Consider the following 16,541-nt stretch of genomic DNA (forward strand, 5'->3'; position numbering starts at 1 on the left):
GTATGGTGGTTTGCTTGGTCCACCCGCCTGCCTGTGTTTATACTGGTTTTTAAAGCAACTGGCCAATTGCGCACATGTGCATAGTGTGTGGCGCCTGTGCGAGCTCCGACAAGCAGCTGGGTGTGGCAGGGGCGGTGGAGTGCACATGCGTGCACAGCGTGTGTGCACGAAAGGACGTGCAGCCACATGAGCACCGTACTGGTAGCAACGGGGAGAGGAACCCACCACTGGTGTGTGAGTGCGTGTGCACATGTGCATGCAAAAAAAATTGCTCATAACTGCAAAATGGCAGTTATGAGCAAATTGTCAAGAGGACAGAGGGAGGGCAGCAGCATCATTTCCCCTTCTGTGGCCTTTCCGGTCCCCTGTAATTCAAAGCATGACTTCTTTGCAAAACAAGAGCATTCACAAAGTGCTTTGCAAATAAAGCTAAGAAAGAGAATCAGAGCAGACAAGACAAAGAATTTTATTTCAGTCATTGACCAGTAAAAATGCAATCAATACAATGAACAAGACAAAACTATCCCTGAGCAACAAAAACTACTGGCAACCATTTATGGGTGAAGCTTACCCATAATGTAGCAAACATTTGCTGCTTTTAAGAGAAATATTTTTTTTTCTTGATTGTTAAGCAGACAGGGCAAATAAAAATGATCAGAATGCCCCAGAAAATTTAAATAAAAGAGCGGTAATGAACTGGTGGAAAATGCCCCCGTAGTACTGGCAATATAGAAGAACATGAACTGTGGTTTCTATGGCACCCATATCATAGGGGCGTCATCGGGTTTCATGTGGGGGTTTTCTATATTTTCCCTTCCAGGGCAGTTGGGGGAGAACATTCAATCAAGCTAAAGATGAGGTTCTGCAGAATTTGAGAAGCAGAGCATATTTTAGAAAGTTCGCTGTCTCTCTTGTGTCAGATCCGGGCTGGCTACAAAGCCACCTCTCGGTCACCATTTCTTTCCCATGCCAAGCCAAACACATACGAATACATAAACGGACAGTTTTGTTCTCTTTGGTAAACGAGCCTTGCAGGCACACACACTTGAAGTCTACAGACACATTTCCCCTCAGAGTTCAGCAAGTTTGGCTTACAAGAGTTTCCAATCAAAGCAGCATGCTGTCAGTTTCCTCCAGCTTCGGCTTGGCGCCTTGCCGCCGTTCTATCATCAACCGGGGAAGTTGGGGGGGACGACAAATGGGCAATTTGCTGTATACCTTTATGGCAGGATATTGGAAGGGGGGAAATTGACGGTTGAGGAAGAACTGAGCTGTTTGGAACCAGGTTCGTCCTGATGCTCTGGCACCTTCAAGGCTGCTTGCCCGGATGGTGGAAATTCACCAGTCCAAACACCTCCAAGTTTCCCATAGCAACTCAGCCGGGGTTGGATTGGCTACACAGAGACGGACCATACAGAAGGGCCAGAGAAAAACCAGGTGTTTAGTCCTGCATGGGCACACGGGAATTCTCCTTGACTTTACTGCAATCAGCATCTCTTAGTAAAAGGGCCTTTTCACGTCAATCAAATGAGTTCTATTTCCCTAAGGGATCAGACTGGGGCTGGTCTGACACATGCAGGTGAGAAGCCAGGTGGAATTGGAGGGATTAGGCTTGTAGCAGATTCGTCAAGTTCACAAGTCAAGGAGCATGGAGTGGGGATGAGTGAGCTACTGTTGCCAACACAGAACGGGTGCCAGCTGCTCCCCTGAGTAAGGCAGCGCCCAGGTAATTCATTTAGTGGTGTGAGAGCCCTTCCATGAAAGTAGTCTCCCAGAGCACCTCAGCTCTACTATCGTGGTGCAGCTCTTGCGTGGGGAGAGGGTAGTACTCCCACCCCTTATCTTCAGAGAGCAACAACAGTTGTGTTGCCGTTTAACGTTTTGCCCTGCCTTCTTTGCCTGCTCAGACAGCAGCCCCTCGGGGGGGGGAGGGTGGCTGGAGTGGGCTGCTTCTAGAATTCCCTCTGAGCACAAATCGGACCAAGAATCAATTCCCATAGCAAGAATAGGGAAGTGTTTTGCCCCCACCTCCTCTGGGATGCTTCCGTTGATTCCCCTCCCAACTCACAGAGGTAAGGTTCCCTGGTGGCCTCTCACCCAAGTATTAGCCAGTTCTATTTCTGCTTAACCGTATAGTTGGATCCGGCAGGGGAAGAGGGACTTTTATGGTTTTGCTGGAAGTGGCAAAGAACTGCAGAATCAGCAGGAGGAACATGGGCCAGTCCTGGAGTCTGGAGAAGGCTTGGATGAGGGCTCTGCATCGGAGGAAGAGAGGGGGCCGGGGCCATCTGGGAGTTATGTGCTGCCTCCGGAGCCTTCCAAGTTGGACAGCAACAAGGCAGAGGAACAGACTCCGCCTGTTCCCAGTGTGCGCATGGACAGAGCTGCCAGAAAGCAAGAACAATTAAAACAGAAGGGACGACTCAGGAGTAAGGTTTGGAGGTGATCGGCCCCTGCCATAGGACATAAAGGAGGAGCAAAGGCACATGAGCATTTGCAGGAAGCAACTTGGTTCATGATGGTCAGTTTACCTTATAAAACTATGTTTGGACACTGCTCCATATGGCCTTGCCAAGCTAATTGCCAATTAAGTCTTCGGCAGCGTGTCAAGGAAGATAAAGGTGGGTGCTTATCAGCCTTATTCCAAAGGACTTTGGCAGCCTACTGTAGGGCTCTTTACAACTATTTGGGACTCATTACAGGCTGTGAATGAACATAATTCACAGCCTTTGAAATAACAAAAGGGTTTTTGGATCTAATCGTGTGGTTTTTATTGTATCAGGAAGCCTAGGTCAGAACACATGACAGAAGAGAGATGGGAAAAGGAACATCCCAGAATAAAGAGAAGAACTGGATTGGGTTCACCTGGGGGACAAAGGAGAGTCCCGCCTGAGATGTCTACTCTCCAGGATGCCCCAGCTTGGCTTCTCAATGAACTCAGGGGCTCAATTGCCAGGAGACTCTCCGGACCCAACAGCTCAGAGAAGAACTGGCCAAACAGTTTTGGAACAAGGAGACCAAGGGTGAAAGGATCCCTACAGAGATGTGATGGAACTGGAGAGCATCATCCAAGGTTCCAAGACGAAAGTCCAACCTGCCAAAAGCAGTTTCCTCTGCAAGCAGTCAGCTCCAGATTTTATTGGAACAGAAAATGTTTTTCTAAAACTAACTTTTCTAAAGAGAAGCTCCCACACCTTCTCGAGGGTTTTGCTGGGATGACAACAACCTCATCTATTGCAGATGTTTATCGCAATAGGCTGGGATCGGGCACAGTGTAAAGTTTTCTGAATAATTCCTTGTGCCTTCAGCCTCACACTTACTCCCCACCTTGATGAAAGCAAGAAAGCCATGTGATGCAAAGCACAGCCACTCGGTACAACTGAAAATTGGCAACATTTACCAAGAGAGGAGCAACACAAGGCATTAGGAAGGCGTGCCCAATGGAAATCCTGCACAGGCTCCAAAACTAGCTTGCACCAAAGAAATCAGAGCCACTAATTGCTGAGCAATCACAGAACCTGGAGGGTGAGAGATGAGGGCTGGACTTCCCTCCCCTTCCAGCAGGAGAGACACAGACAAGCAAAGCTAAAGGAAACTAGGTTGGAAAAGAAACCTCTCAAAGAAACCTTGGCTAAACAGATGGGCAATTTAGTTTTCCAGAAAACGTGTTGTAAAGCTGTCCTGTGGGCAGTTGGAAAATAGCTAGAATTGCATGTAATTTGCTTGGTTTTGGATGTGCCAGCTGCATGGAGTCAGACCATGAAGATCTTAACCATGATTTACTGCTTAATGTTAAGTGAGAAAAACCAAGCCAATTGTGATTCCTTCAAAGGAAGGAATCCTGCTTCAAAAGATTGGTTCCAATCTTCAAAAAGGAGGGAAACACCACAGATGCAGAAAACTACTGACCAATCTTCCTGACATCAATACCTGGGAAGATCCTGGAACAAATAATCAAACAAATAGATCTATGAACATCTAGAAGTAAGCAAAGATATAACCAGAAGCCAACATGGGTTTGTCAACAACAGAGCATCATGCCAAACAAATCTTATTTCATTCTTTTACAAACTGACAAAATTAGTGGAGCAGCGAAATGCTTTTGACAAGTATACTTGGATTTCAGTAAGGTATTTGACAAAGTAGATCCCAACCAACTTCTTAGTAAATTATAAAAATGTGGGATAGACAGGAGAGGAGAGGGAGAGAGGGAGGGGGTGAGAGAGGTGGGAGAGAGAGGGGGGAGGAGAGGAGAGGAAGGGAAGGGAAGGGAAGGGAAGGGAAGGGAAGGGAAAGATACATTTTTGGACTAATCTTTGCCAAGCCATTTCAGAGAGAGAGAGAGAGAGAGAGAGAGCTCTTAGGCAAGGAAGGGACAAATCAATGGCCAGGGCCTATTAAGAATGCCAGTTAATTTTGGCTGAGTCACAGTCTGAAGTGGGTGACTCAGGTCTGTGTCTGGTCAGCATCTTGCTGGTATAGAGCAGCTGTTTAGAAATATGTGGGTGCTGTGTAAGGAAAATGAGAACCAGGCAAATCCAACCAACCTTCTTGGTTTGGGACTTTTTCTTTTCTTTTACAGTGCCAGATAAGTACTTATTTCTTTAAATAAACAAGGCATGGGATACTGTAATGTAAAAATCAGCCTCTTTAGTGTAGCGGTTAAGGAGCTGGCCTAGAAACCGGGAGGTGTTTTTCAGGAGGCAACTAGACTTCTTTTTAAGCACCTTTGGGATAACCATGACTTGGATGACGGGTGGCACACAGAGCCATATTTGGTAGCACGCCAGCTGTCAGTTCTGGCACGCTTGCATATGCCAGCCAGCTGATTTTTTTGCCTTCTGGAGGGCAAAGGGAGGCCATTTTCACCCTCCCCAGGCAAATGACCAGCTGTCTGCAAGGAATATAAGTCCTTCCCTTCCCCGCTATCCTGTCAGAGCTGAAGAAGCTTTTTGGATTATTTCAGGCAGCCCACCGAGAGGAGCCGGAGCTGAAATCCCAGTAGAGTGGAGAGGCAGCACAATAAGGGAAGGAGTCGGGGTGCCTCTGGTGGGTGGGGGAGGCCCTTGAAGGTCCCGCACATCCCAGGGATCTTTGTTGCTCAGGGGCTGAAAATCCTGCTTGGATTTCAACAGAGGCGATTTTCAGTTCCTGAGCAAAAATTCTTAGGGTCTCCAGCAGGGGTGGGTTCTGGCTTCTTCTACTGTCGGTTTGCTCAGGGATGTGATTCAGGCGCACGTGTGCTTGATGTGCATGCGCAGTAGGTTAAAAAATGCTTCTGCACATGCACAGAATCCAAAAAACAAGATCGCCGCGCTAGAATCGGTTCGGGGATGTGGCCAGCCGAGTTACTGCCTACTCGGCTGAACTAGGCTGAACCGGTAGGAATCCACCTCTGGTCTCCACCAGTGCCCACGGAACCCCACGCTCCTTCTGTCTGCTTAACGACCAAAGCTAGGAGTGCCAGGATTGCAGTAGCTGAGGATTGCATGGCCTGGGCAGCCATGGGATGTCTCGCTTAACTGCTTCGCTCAATGACTCAGTTGGGGTTAAAGTTGAAATGTGGTTGTAAATCGAGGACTACATGTAAGAAGGGCTGCTAGCTGCTTGGAAATGGATGGAACCTCAGCATTGACAATTTAATATTTTGCTTTTTTAAAAATAGGTAAGAGATGCATATACACACACGATGCCTCTGAGCAACTTCAGCTGTTTTTCCCAATAACCCATCGTGCCCTGCTGTCTTTGATAATAAAACGTTTCTGCATTTTTCTGTAAATGTATTTCAGATGTACCGTATTTTTCGGAGTATAAGACACCCCGGAGTATAAAACGCCCCAAGATTTTAAAGAGGTAATTTTTTAAAAAAAAAGTTTTTGCACTCTGAAGGCCTCCCAACCCTTCTGCACACCTATTTTTTTTAAATGGGCCATGCAGAGAGTTTGAGAGGCCTGCAAAGTGTTCCTGAGGGCCAGGGGCCAAAACGAGTTAAAAATGCACCATTTTTCATGAAAACGGGCCTGTTTTTTTCCAAAAAAAGGGCCATGCATGGGGCGTTTTTCGCTCGTTTTTGCCCTTCCCAGCCCTTTGCAGACCTCCCAAACCCTCTGCCTGTCCATTTTTTGATAAAAATGAGATGAGGTGGGGGCGGGGTTTCAGAAGGCCAAAAATGTGGTATTTAGTGTATAAGATGCACCCAGATTTTCACCCTCTTTTGGGGGGGGGGGGGGAAAGGTACATCTTATATTCCGAAAAATAGAGTACTTAAAAGGTTTGATGCTCTTCTTGGAATGAGACACATCGCTCTTACAACCTAACCTGGCCCTGCTATGGGAATCCTAGGCTGTGTTGCCTTACAATACCCAGCACCCCCAGCTCAGAGGGGTCGGAGCTCAGCAAAGCATGAAGAGCTATGTGGCCCAAGAAAAACGGCTCAACAGGCTGGCTGGAATGACTCATCGAGGAAAGAAACAAGTGAGTCAGGAAGGAGAGTCCAGGCCAAAAGGGGGGCCTCTCAGTGTATAAAACACAACTTCACAAAAGGGGTTGTTAGTTGCGAAGCCGTGTCTGACCCATTGTGACCCCATGGGCAATGTTCCTCCAGGCCTTCCTGTCCTCTACCATCCTCTGCTGTCCATTTAAGCTCATGCTGACTGCTTCGGTGACTCCATCCAGCCACCTCCTTCTCTGTCGTCTCATTCTTCTTTTGCCCTCCGTCGTTCCCAGAATTTGGCTCTTCTCCGGGGAGTCAAAAGGGGAGGGGTCCTCTATAAGTGATTTCGGGAGAGAGGAGAGGACAGGGAGCCCAGCATGCTGTGGTCCATGAGGCTTGCAAAGGGCAGACATGACTTAGAAACTCAACAACAACAACAACCTCTACAAATATCACTAGTGCCAAAAAAAAGTCCTCCATATGGAAATGTGCTTACTTCATCCTCAATTCCAGCATGCTTTATCTGGAAGACAAGGTGGCCATGTCACGCCTCCTCGTTTCTGGAATAGCTACTAAGTACATTCACCACTCAAGCTGCTTGGACACCATCGGCTCCTACTCCACTTCCCTCCCCTCCAGTAAAAGAGGTCAAAGCTCCAGAAGAACTCGTTGCTGAGGTTTCAGATCAGCCCCCACTTACTGGACCAGGTGCCTGATGAGCAGCTCGGACATCTCTCGGTTCTTCTCTGGGAGTTTATAAACCAGGGAATGAATGGCTCCCAGCCTGTAATCCAGGTTCTCAGACTCTGCAAGGGGGGAAAAAAATCATCATCATCATCAGGTCCACGGGGGCTTCCTTCCTTGCATGGAGGGCAATTTGACCAGGCTCGGGTTAGACTCCTTCCCAACTTGGTGACGCCTCCCTTTCTATTAACAAATCTGGGAAATTATGCAACTGGGATGAGGCCCTGCGGCGCTGGAGGAAAACGGGGGAATTGGAGTAGGTCGGTTTCCAGTATAGTTAGACTATATGCCCTGGAGCTATATAGTCTATATGTTTTTAAAACCTGGAATTCATTGTTGTTTCAATCAATCAGAATAGAGCTGGAAATGACCTTGGAGGACTTCTAGTCCAACCCCCTGCACAAGCAGGACACCCTATACCTGTGAAGAGCTGAGGTGGCGCTGTGGTTAGGGTGCAGTACTGCAGGCTACTTCAGCTGACTGTTATCTGCAGTTCAGCGGTTCTAATCTCACCGGCTCAAGGTTGACTCAGCCTTCCATCCTTCCAAGGTGGGTGAAATGAGGACCCAGATTGTTGGGGGCGATAGGCTGACTCTGTAAACCACTTAGAGAGGGCTGAAAGCCCTATGAAGCGGTATATAAGTCTAACTGCTATTGCTATTGCTATTGATGGCAAACCTATGGCACGCGTGCCACAAGGGGCACACGGAACCATTTGTCAGGGCACGCGAGGCATTGCCCTTACAGTCCAGTGTGCATGCATGCACTGGCCAGCTAACTTCGACCTTCTTTTAAGGCCGTTTTTCACCTTCTGGAGCTGCCAGGGAAGCAGCTTTCCCACCACCTTCCCTAAGTCAGGCCAATGGACTAAATTGGGGTCAAGCGATGGTTTCTTTAGGGAGGGAGCCGGCAACAGCATCGCTTTCCCTCCTGCAGTGAAGAGTTGATCAGTGCTTACACCCATTTGAATGGCTGGAGATGGGTTCCCAAGTGAATTTTAAAAGAAACTCTGGATTGCCCAGCAATGTTTTCACTCCCCAGATGCCTCCAGCTCCTAACTCCATTTTTCTCAAGGGGTTTCTGGGACAACAGACAACAGAGCAAAACCCTTTTTCCAGAAGGCCTCCCAAATGTCCCCCTTGCTTGGGGACAGAAGCAGCATCTGATAGCTGGCTGAAAGTGCACTGATGGGGGGGGGGCTTATTCTGAAGGGCTTGGAGGGACAGCTGCTTCCTATCCATCAACCTAACATTCGTTGCATTATTTTCATTTATTAAACCCTCCCATACAACCACCTCTTACAATACTAGACACCACAGTATCCACGGTATACACCTTCAAATTTCTATGTTCTATCATATCTGAAGACCTGAAATGGACACCTAACATCAAAAACGTCATCAAAAAAGTGCCAACTCAGGAAACTCAAACTGCCCAAGTAGCTGTTGATTCTGTTCTACAGAATTATTGAGTCTGTCATCTGCACCTCCGTAACTGTCTGGTTTGGCTCTGCAACCCAACAAGGCAGACAGAGACTTCAGAGAAGAATCAGAACTGCAGAAAAAACAATTACTGCCAATCTGCCTTCCATGAAGCATCTGTGCACTGCACGAGTCAAAAAGAGGGCTGTGAAAATATTTACAGACCCCTCGCATCCTGGACATAAATCAACTCCTACCCTCAAAATGACGCTATAGAGCCCTGCACACCAGGACAACTAGACACAAGAATAGTTTTTCCCCAAATGCCATCATTCGGCAATACAAATAATTCCCTCACCATGTCAAACCCTTCACTAAGGCTGCATTACTATTACTATTAGTCTTGTCATCGTTCCTATCACCCATCTCCTACTTATGACTACAGGACTGTAACTTTGTTGCTTGTATCTGTACAATTTACACTGATTGTTTCCTGACTGCTTATTTGTACCCTATGACTATCATTAAGTGGTGAACCTTATGATTCTTGATGAATGTATCTTGTCTTTTTATGTACACCGAGAGCATCTGCACCAAAGACAAATTCCTTGTGTATCCAATCACACTTGGCCAATAAAGAATTCTATTCTATTCTGTATTCTGTTCTGTTCTATTTTATTCTAAACACATTCTTATGCTGCTGCAATTGGAAACAATTTTCAGTGGGCATATGAATATAAATGTAAACATTAAAGACCCAGGCCCTTGTGCCCTCCTCTCTTCTCAGAGAGCAGCACAGGGTATCAAACTTCCCAGCTGTGGAGAAAGATCCTCCACAGCCAAAGTATCAGAGGGAAACTGGGAAATAAAATCCCATAAAACAGCAACTCCGAGGCGGGAAGCCTTGGGGAGCTCATTAGCGCTGAAGCTCAAGCCAAGCCAGACAACATGATTAGCGATTACCAGACCCAACGTATTCGATTACAGCTTGGTAATTCAATGCAAATGAGGATGGTCAGAATGGCTGGGAGATTTCATGGCGCATTATCTGAACTGCTCTAAGAGGGCACAGAACAATCCATTTATCAATTTGGAAAATAACTCCGTCAGTCTCCAAGTGTCAGCACATTCATTCTAGAAAAAGGCCTCGTAGTTTTTTAAAACAAAAAGTCAAAATGCCCAGGACTGCAATTTCTCCATCTAAGATTGATCCCTCCCGCTGCATAATTAAAGCAGAGATTGTAAGAAGGATGGGAGAGTAATGGGAAAAAAGAGAGCCGTGAAAATATCTACAGACCCCTCGCATCCTCGATATAAATTGTTTCAACTCCTACCCTCAAAATGACACTATAGGATACTGCACACCAGAACAACTAGACACAAGGACAGTTTTCCCACAAATGCCATCACTCTGCTTAACAACTAATTCCCACAACACTGTCAAACTACTTACTAGGACTGTATTACTATTATTCTTCTCTTCCTTCCTAGTATCTATCTATCCCCACTTATGACTATAACCATGTTACTTGTATCTTTCAATTTATATTGTTTTTATTTGTTTCCTAGTATGATTTGATAGCTTATTAGTAACCATGACTATCACTAAGTGTTGTATCTTTTTATTCTTGATGAATGTATTTTATTCTCCTTATGTAACCTGAGAGCATCTGCACCAAAGACAAATTCCTTGTGTATCCAATCACACTTGGCCAATAAAGAATTCTATTCTATTCCATAAATAATATCATACATGGGGACTAAGTCCAGGAGGCAAGAAACCTGGGGGGGGGGGGGGGGGAAACAATTCAAGAGCCTCCACTTGAATTAACTGATTAACAAATGAGGAATAAGAAGACCATCTGCAATTTCTCAGAGTCTTATATTTATCTCTTAACATTGATCTTCCCAAAGTCTATTCCCACCATGGGAAATAATATTTACAGTTCAGAAACACTCTCTCCTCCCCCTGTTCCCCCGCCATGCCTACCCCCAGAAATCTGCCTGTGGTTTCAATGAGGAGAGGAAAACACAGCCAAAGCACAGCCGTCTGGCTCTGCAAATCCCCCCCCCCCCCGCTCTGGACACTTTCCAATTTTGGCCTTTTACTTCTCTCATCAATATTCTGAAACGGACTACTGCCCACTGCTTTTACGGATTTCACCACTAATTAACTTACACTGCTATTTTATGTTGGCATTTTAAGGTTTTATTATATATGTTTCCATTTCATTTTTGTCACTGCCTCGAGCACCATTTTGAAGAGAGGCAAGACCCAACAAGACACAAAGAAACAGCTAAAGGCAAAGGAAAGCCAATTTATTTTAATGGTAAGTTGTGGTTAAGCACTTAGTTTACTTATAGTTGAAACCAAATCTGTTGTTCCCTTATAGAAACTCACTAAAAACCATGGTTTACACTTAACCGTGATATAGCATCAGTGGTGGGATTCAAATAATTTAACCGGTTCTCTGCCCTAATGACCAGCTGGGTAGGCGGGGCTTGCTGGTGATGTGACCGTGTGGGCGTGGCCAACTCAGGTCGATGGGCATTTTGTCTTAGCTATTACAATGTAATCAGGGTTAACCGGAGAGTTTCTGTAAGCAGGGTAATAAAGATCAGGCTAGAAACAAAACCAGAATGTTTCCTTCCTGCCTTCCTTAGGATTAGCCTTGTAAAGTGGAAAAGAAACAAAAGGAGATTTCTTCCAACCACTGGTTCTCCAAACTGCTTAGAAAGTTAACAACCGGTTCTCCCTGAATAGGTGCCGACTGGCTGAATCCCATCATTGTGTAGCATCAATGGCAACAAAACTCCATAGCTACATTGGGGTGGGCCATACGTGCTCCATGCAAAAAAACAAAAGGACCCTGTTAATTGTTGTTTATTGGAAAGATTCTACTTGTGCTTATACCAGAAAAAAAAAGCAACCAGAAAGTTTATGCATCACATTAAGCCATAAAGTCGATGTTTATTTTGGTCCACGTGATGCATAAAGCCAACCATTATGACTTAGCTTTGCACCCACTTCTACCTTCTAGCTTTTTTTAATGGACCGTGGCTTGAAAATCCTGGTTTGGCATTTGGTGCAAGCAGAGCCGTTAACGGGAACGGCTATTCCTGCTTTTGTGAGCCAAAGTGTGTCCGCCCCCCCCCCCCCGTTACTGAAGAGAGGAGCAGCATGGCATTTGTTCACAGCATCTGACAAAGATCTCACATTCCAGAAATGTATTTTTTCACACCATCAGGAAAACAAACAACAACATCAGGAAACCCTCCAAAACAGCCTCCTGTTCCCCTCCCCCCCCCGCTTCTTGGAGACTTACTGGCAGCTAAGACCAATTCTTTGTGAAGCTTGTATGTCATGACAGGTTCAGAGAGGTTCCTGAAAAGAGAAGGAAGCAACAGTGCCAAAATCAGCAACAATCAAGTGCCTTCAACACTGTGAAGGATTCTGTACTGGGGGAGGGGAGGTTACACTTTATGACTCAACTGGTTGCACTGAGATTGCTCATCGGGTACCTAGGAAGATGCCTAGGAAATTGTTCTGACCCAGGCTTCCTTAGAAAGCAAGAAGCAAAGGCTTGGTCCCTACAAAACCTCTTTTATTTACATGACTGTGAATTCCGTAGGGCAAGGCAAACTTGGCGCACGGTCTCTTAAAAGTCACAAACAAAACTTACCACTTTTGAACCCACCAAATGAATGAATGGTTTCCTCCAAAAGCTCACTCCCTGTTCATTCCTCTTTTGTTTCCTATGGGAGGGGCCAATCACCTCCACGGTGCGGCTTTACTCCTAAGTCGACCCTGCTTTCTTAGTTGTTATTGTCTTTTGGCAGCTCTGTGGGTGCGCATACTGGGAACAGGCTCCAGCTGTTCTTCTGCCTCACTGCTGTCTAGCTCCCTCTCTGCCTCCGATGAAGAGTTCTCGTCTGAGCTTTCCTCAAACCCCAGGACTGGCCCATGTTCCTCCCCAACCTCCTCACTGTCCAACTCTGCTGTCAACTCCGCTAGCCGCTGGCGGGCCACAACAGAAATGATGCCTTATGTATTTTTTTAAAAAAAGCACCATCCTGTTGAAATACTTGATAGAAGCATCAAACTGGCTTGATAAATGACAGGGGAGTGAATTTGCCCATCTTGTACCAATTTATGCAGCCTCATTCCCAAGCTATTAACAGCACGGCACTTCCTGTGTTCCTTCAATTTTGCCAAAGTTTTCACTACTCCACTATTCTGCTCCCATCACATGCCCAATGCATGCCAGTTGCTCTTTGCTGATGGGTGCCTCTGGCAGCAGCCACTGACTTGACTAAGTGCTGATGCACGGGTCCCCTGATGTGCTTAGCCGTGGTGAGAATAGTGGGTTTAACTACCTCTCGCCTATCTTGAGAGCAAAGGGAGAGCTTTGTTTCTATGGCTTTTAGTTTTCGATAGTCTTCTGGGATGACCAGTCTAAAATGATCATACAGGGGCAGATCTAAGACCCATATATCCAGGAAATTCAATGAAGGCACAGTCCCAATCACACCAATGTAGATTATTAAAATTGTATTTTATTTTGCTTCACTGTCTTAAAAAAAAAAGGAAGTGAGGCAGAAAACAAAGCTTCCAGGCTAAATCTGCCCACTGCCAGGAGTGTGATCCTGACTGGCTCAAGGTTGACTCTCCCATCCCTCTGAGATAGGCAAAATGAAGAGCCAGGTTGTTGTGGTCAATATGCGGACACTGTAAACAGCTCAGAGACGGCTGTAAAGCACTATGGAGTGGTAAGGTAAAAGGTAAAGGTTCCCCTCACACATATGTGTGACTCTAGGGGATGGTGTTCATCTGTTTCAAAGCCAAAGAGCCAGCCCTGTCCGAAGACATCTCCGTGGTCATATGGCCGGCATACAGAACACTGTTACCTTCCCACCAAAGTGGTTCCTATTTTTCTACTTGCATTTTTTATGTGCTTTCGAACTGCTAGATTGGACAAGTAACGGGAGCTCACTCCATGACGCGGGGCTAGGGATTCAAAGCGCCGAACTGCCAATCTTTTTGATCGACAAGCTCAGCGTCTTAGCGACTGAGTCACCGTGACCCCACCCTCTACAAAGGACAATTGTCAAACGGCAGTTGCACCTCTATTCTCCTCTTGTGCTGCTGGCACTCAACAGTCTTTCTTCCTTACAGGAAGCCTGGGTAACCAGCATTGTGAACAGAAGGCCACCATTTGCTGGTTTTAGGCAACTCTGGCGCAAAGCAGCGGATTCAGAGGTCACTGGCTAACTAGGCAGTATCAGGAGAGCATCGTCCACCTGGGCAATGAGATGCATCTAGGATCTGGAACACGGGCAGTTATTTGGTAGACGCAAACAAGTTTTGGCAGTACCTCAGGTAGAACTTCAAGGAACTAGTAATAGTCTTGATGTCCCAGTCATTGCTCTGGAAATCCACATCCCCTGGGCACTTAGGATCTTGAGAAGGAGAGGTAAGTGGAAAAGGTAAGTTAGCTTAATTATGCATGCATGTATATTTAACATTTGCCATGTTTCCCTGAAAATAAGACAGGGTCTTATTTTCTTTTGACCCCCAAAATAAGCACTTGGCATTTTCGTGGAGGTATTACTATTTTTGAAGTGCAGGAAGCAGCGAGCGTGGTAACCTCATGACTGCTCCTGTGTTGCAATATTTTTGTGGGGGGCTTATTTTGGGGGGAAGGGCTTATTTTAGTGCATGCGCTCAAAAGCCTGATTGGGCTTATTATCTGGGGAGGTCTTATTTTCAGGGAAACAGGGTAGCCTTAGGGAAATAGAGGAACATTTTTATAAAATCAACAATATAGAAGGCAAATCCCAAAGCATTTTGAGGCAGTCCACAACCTGCAGCCAAAGCTCCCACCTGAAGGGTACTTACGCCCAATTCAAAGCTGTGACAGTAGTCCCTTCCCCACCGCGAGATCACGTGACTGCACTTGGGGTGCTTTGCAAAGCTGCTGCAAAATGGGGTCACGTGACTGCAGGACGCAGCCAATGGCTGTAAATGCTAAACGCTGGAGGGTTCCCGGAAGCTCAGATGCAGGCCCCTGGTACCCCAGGGGCAGCAGTTGCTAAGCAGCCCGTCTTAAAGGCTACCTGTCAGTCTAGAATCGAGAGTAGGATGGAGGCCAAACAATGACTGAAAACACTGCAGTGCTTTCCAGAAGCCACTATGGATTTGTCTGGAACTATTCTCACCCCATCTTCTTCCCGTTAATTTGATTTATTTCTCAATAAATTGCCAAGGATGCTATAGATCCATGATGACGAACCTATGGCATGCGTGCCACAGACGGCACACAGAGCCATATCTGCCGGCACGCGAGCTGTCAGCTCCAGCGTGCGCATGCCTTCCAGAGGGCAGGGGGAGGGCATTTTCACCCTCCCCAGGCTTCAGGAAAGCCTCGGGAACCTGGGGGAGAGCAAACAATGGGCTGCAGGTTGTGGCCGCAGGTTGTGGACTGCCTTGTTTCTGAACTTCTGGTTGGCCTGTTGGGGCCATTTTTTGCACTCCCCAGGCATTGGAGGCTTTCCTGGAGCCTGGGAAGGGTGAAAACGGCCTCCCACAGCCCCCTGGAGGAAACCGGCCCACGGTGCCTCTGCCAAAGGAAACGGAGCTTGAGAGAGCCGCATATGGCCCTCCCGAGCTCTGTTTTTGCTGGCAGAGGGTTGCAGGAGGTCATTGCAGCTGAAAACAGAGATCGGGAGCCAGTTTTCGCTGGCAGAGTACTCGGACAACCACAAATACCCCTAACACAAGTGATGTCAAACTACTCCCCCCCCCCCCGGTTAAACACAATCCTGATGCAGCCCTCAATAAAATCGAGTTTGACACCCTTGCTATAGGTGTATTTTGGCATCTAATAAAATCATCTTATAAAATATCCTATTTCTGATTTTAGCAAATCGTTTAAGCCTGTTAATTAAGGGGATACATAGATTATGAAAATGGAAGTTCATGGATGCGGGCCACAAAGTTTAAGCATTGACTCCATTTGCTTCGACGTTTTGATGGATCAGGTGGATGAAACTGAACAGACATTTATCAGATTTGCCTTTTTCCATCCTTACTGAATGATACAAAACATGGTAGAAAGGTAGCCCCCCTAGACCAGCAGTTCTCAAAGGATGCCCATGAAGTTAAATAAATGCATATTTTAAAACTTCTGTTTTATTTTCTAATACAGGAAAGATTGACAGACATAACCCACATAAGCCAGAGCTCATTAGGGTCCTCAGCCATTTTTAAAAATGTAAAAGGGTTCTGAGATCAGGATGTTTTATCTGCCTTAAGATTACTGAAATAAAATTTAAAATGACATTGACAAGTTCTAGGGCCGTGATGGTGAACCTATCGCATGCATGCCACAGGTCTCTGCCACGTATGTGTGGGGCGCATGCAAGGGGGCATTTTGGGACCTCGTGCAGCACTCCCATGCCCCATTTTGCCTTCCAGGTTGGTGCAGGAGGCCTTCCAGGCCCAATATGAGGAGCAGGGGGGAGGGCCTATGCATGTGTGGGGGTGGGGTGCATGCACAGGGGGATGGAGCACACAAGGGGGGGGGGGGTTACACGCTTTTGGCACACAGCAACAAAAGGGTTAGCCATCACTGTTCTAGGGAAAATGAATGAATGAAACTAAGGATGCCGTGAGACAAGCAGAGCACTAGAAATGTGGTCTCCATCTTATTACCGTATTTTTCAGACTATAAGACGCACCGGTGTATAAGACGGACCAAGATTTCAAAGGGTTAAGTAAGAAAAAAAAGTTTTTGCTTTCCCTCAGCTGCCAGAAGCCCTGTGCAAACTTCAGCAGAGATAGGACAAGGCAAAAACGCCCCCGTTTTTGCCTTGCCCCAGCCCTGATGAAGCCTGCAGACAGCTGCTGGGGGCTGAGGGAAGGCAAAAAAAGCCTGTTTTGG

At 46.5% G+C, this 16,541-nt stretch overlaps 1 protein-coding gene across 2 annotated transcripts in view; it reads right to left on the minus strand.

Moving 5' to 3' along the window:
- Nucleotides 1-16,541, minus strand: part of OPHN1 (oligophrenin 1) — a 151,637-nt gene that overhangs the window by 41,250 nt on the left and 93,846 nt on the right. For both annotated transcript variants that reach the window (XM_087727628.1, XM_087727627.1), the window contains exons 15-17: nt 13,974-14,058; nt 11,925-11,983; nt 7,134-7,239 (exon numbers count right to left, since the gene is read on the minus strand). In XM_087727628.1, the coding sequence (XP_087583754.1) occupies nt 7,134-7,239; nt 11,925-11,983; nt 13,974-14,058 (250 nt within the window). The remainder of the gene's footprint in view (nt 1-7,133; nt 7,240-11,924; nt 11,984-13,973; nt 14,059-16,541) is intronic.

Source organism: Thamnophis sirtalis, unplaced genomic scaffold (assembly GCF_051295495.1).
Source record: "Thamnophis sirtalis isolate CommonGarterSnake01/CBP01778 unplaced genomic scaffold, rThaSir2_p1.2 scaffold_13, whole genome shotgun sequence".
Lineage (NCBI taxonomy): Eukaryota > Metazoa > Chordata > Lepidosauria > Squamata > Natricidae > Thamnophis > Thamnophis sirtalis.